Here is a 1,771-nt window from a genome sequence, read left to right as displayed (position 1 = left end):
CCTGGGACAGCTCTGCTGGGGGGAAAGTCTGTGCCAGGAGGAGGGGCGAGAGCAAGCCTGTGGGTCGAGGACGCTGGGTTCCGGGCTTTCTGTCATTGCTCCCTGGACTCTCTGGCCTTGGGGACCCTGGTCTCTGAGATTCCCCGATTCCGTGGGAAATGGGACCTCAGGGGAGGGTGTCCTGACAGCTCTAAGGCGGGGCCTGGATGTGAGATCCCTGACATGCCGCCAGCCCAGCCAGTGTCAGGCTCAGGCGGGATCCAGGCTCCTGGGAGTCCTGGAGACTCTGTCCCCTCTGTCCCCTCCCTTCTCGCGGGCAGATCCAAAAGCCATAGCAGAGCGGGGGCGGGCTGCAGGTCTGTCCCCTGCCAAAGGTTCCAGGCACGCTGGTCAAGCTTGCCAGGGACAGAGGCCTGAAGGGCGGCTCCCGGCAGGGGACTTCCTGTTCCAGTTTAAGGGCCTCTGCTACTACACCAACGGGACGCAGCATGTGCGGCTGGTGACCAGCTACATCTACAACCGCGAGGAGTTCGCGCGCTTTGACAGCTACGTGGGGGAGTTCCGCGCGGTGACCCCGCAGGGACGGCTGGACGCCGAGGCCTGGAACAGCCAGAAGGACTTCCTGGAGGAGACGAGGGCCTATGTGGACACGGTGTGCAGACACAACTACCCCTTGGATGAGGCCAAGGCCTTGCACCAGCGAGGTGAGCGCCCCACCAGCCCCCTCTGCCCTGGGAGTACAGGCTTCTGGGACCAGAGCTCCAGCCACTGAAGGGACAAGGAGTCCAGCGGAGGAGGGCGGATCAGGGTCCTGACTGGGGAGGACTATGAGCGGGAATGAGGGTGAAGAGGGGGACTGAGGGCGGGAATGAGGGGGAGAGGGGGACTGAGGGCGGGAATGATGGGGAGAAGGGGACTGAGGGTGAGAATGAGAGGGGAACAGAGGAGGATGGCGGAGTGGGGAGGATGGGCACGACGGTCCTCTCCACTTTGGGGGTGGGTAGCACCAGCTTAGGCCCCTCAGCCCGTCCATGTCCCTTTGAGCCCACCAGGCATGTGGAGTGGGTCCAGTCTTCTGCTCCTCTTTTAACCCATTCTGCACCTCCTGCCTCACACTCAGATGTGCTTGTTTCCTTGTCCCTCACTTTGTGGAAACTACCCCTGTGTCCCCATGTCTCTGTCTCTGTGTCCCCGTGTCCCTATGCCCTGTGTCCCTGTGCCCCTCGTCCTCTACCCCCACCCTGCTGTGAGCTTGTAGCTGGATTGCCTCCAGCTTAACCCGCCTGTGGAATTCGGAGCTCCACACTCCCTCAAGGGCCCTGCACACACGTGCAATATATCACATTCTTGACGGAGTGTTTTCGGTTTTTTTTTTTCTTAAATTCTTTATGCTTAAAGTATTACATAAGTCTCCTTTTTCTCCCATTGACCTCTCCTCGGCTGCCCCCCACTCCCCAGCACATTCCCTCACCCCTCCACCCTCTCTGTGTCCATTGGTTATGCTCATATGCATGCATATAAGTCCTTTGGTTGATCTCTTACCCCCTCACCCCCCACCTTCCCTCATAGGTTGGACAATCTGTTTGATGCTTCTATGACTCTGGTTCTATTTTTGTTCATCAGTTTATGTTGTTCATTATATTCCACAAATGAGTGAGATCATGTGATGTTTATCTTTCTCTGACTGGCTTATTTCACTTAGCATATTGCTCTCCAGTTCCATCCATGCTGTTGCAAATGGTAAGAATTCCTTCTTTTTTTACCGCCGCCT

General features: G+C 57.5%; 1 protein-coding gene across 1 annotated transcript in view; it reads left to right on the top strand.

The window, feature by feature from the left end:
• Positions 1-320: 320 nt before the first annotated feature.
• Positions 321-1,771, top strand: part of LOC102762190 (HLA class II histocompatibility antigen, DQ beta 1 chain-like) — a gene marked incomplete at its 5' end in the record, with an annotated part of 5,415 nt that continues 3,964 nt past the window's right edge. The window contains 1 exon segment of the mRNA XM_015558863.1: positions 321-704. Within this exon segment, the coding sequence (XP_015414349.1) occupies positions 321-704 (384 nt within the window).

This window comes from Myotis davidii, unplaced genomic scaffold (genome assembly GCF_000327345.1).
Source record: "Myotis davidii unplaced genomic scaffold, ASM32734v1 scaffold5650, whole genome shotgun sequence".
In the NCBI taxonomy this organism is placed as follows: domain Eukaryota; kingdom Metazoa; phylum Chordata; class Mammalia; order Chiroptera; family Vespertilionidae; genus Myotis; species Myotis davidii.
Note: the sequence above shows the minus strand (reverse complement) of the source record. Positions and strands in the feature narration are given on the sequence as shown.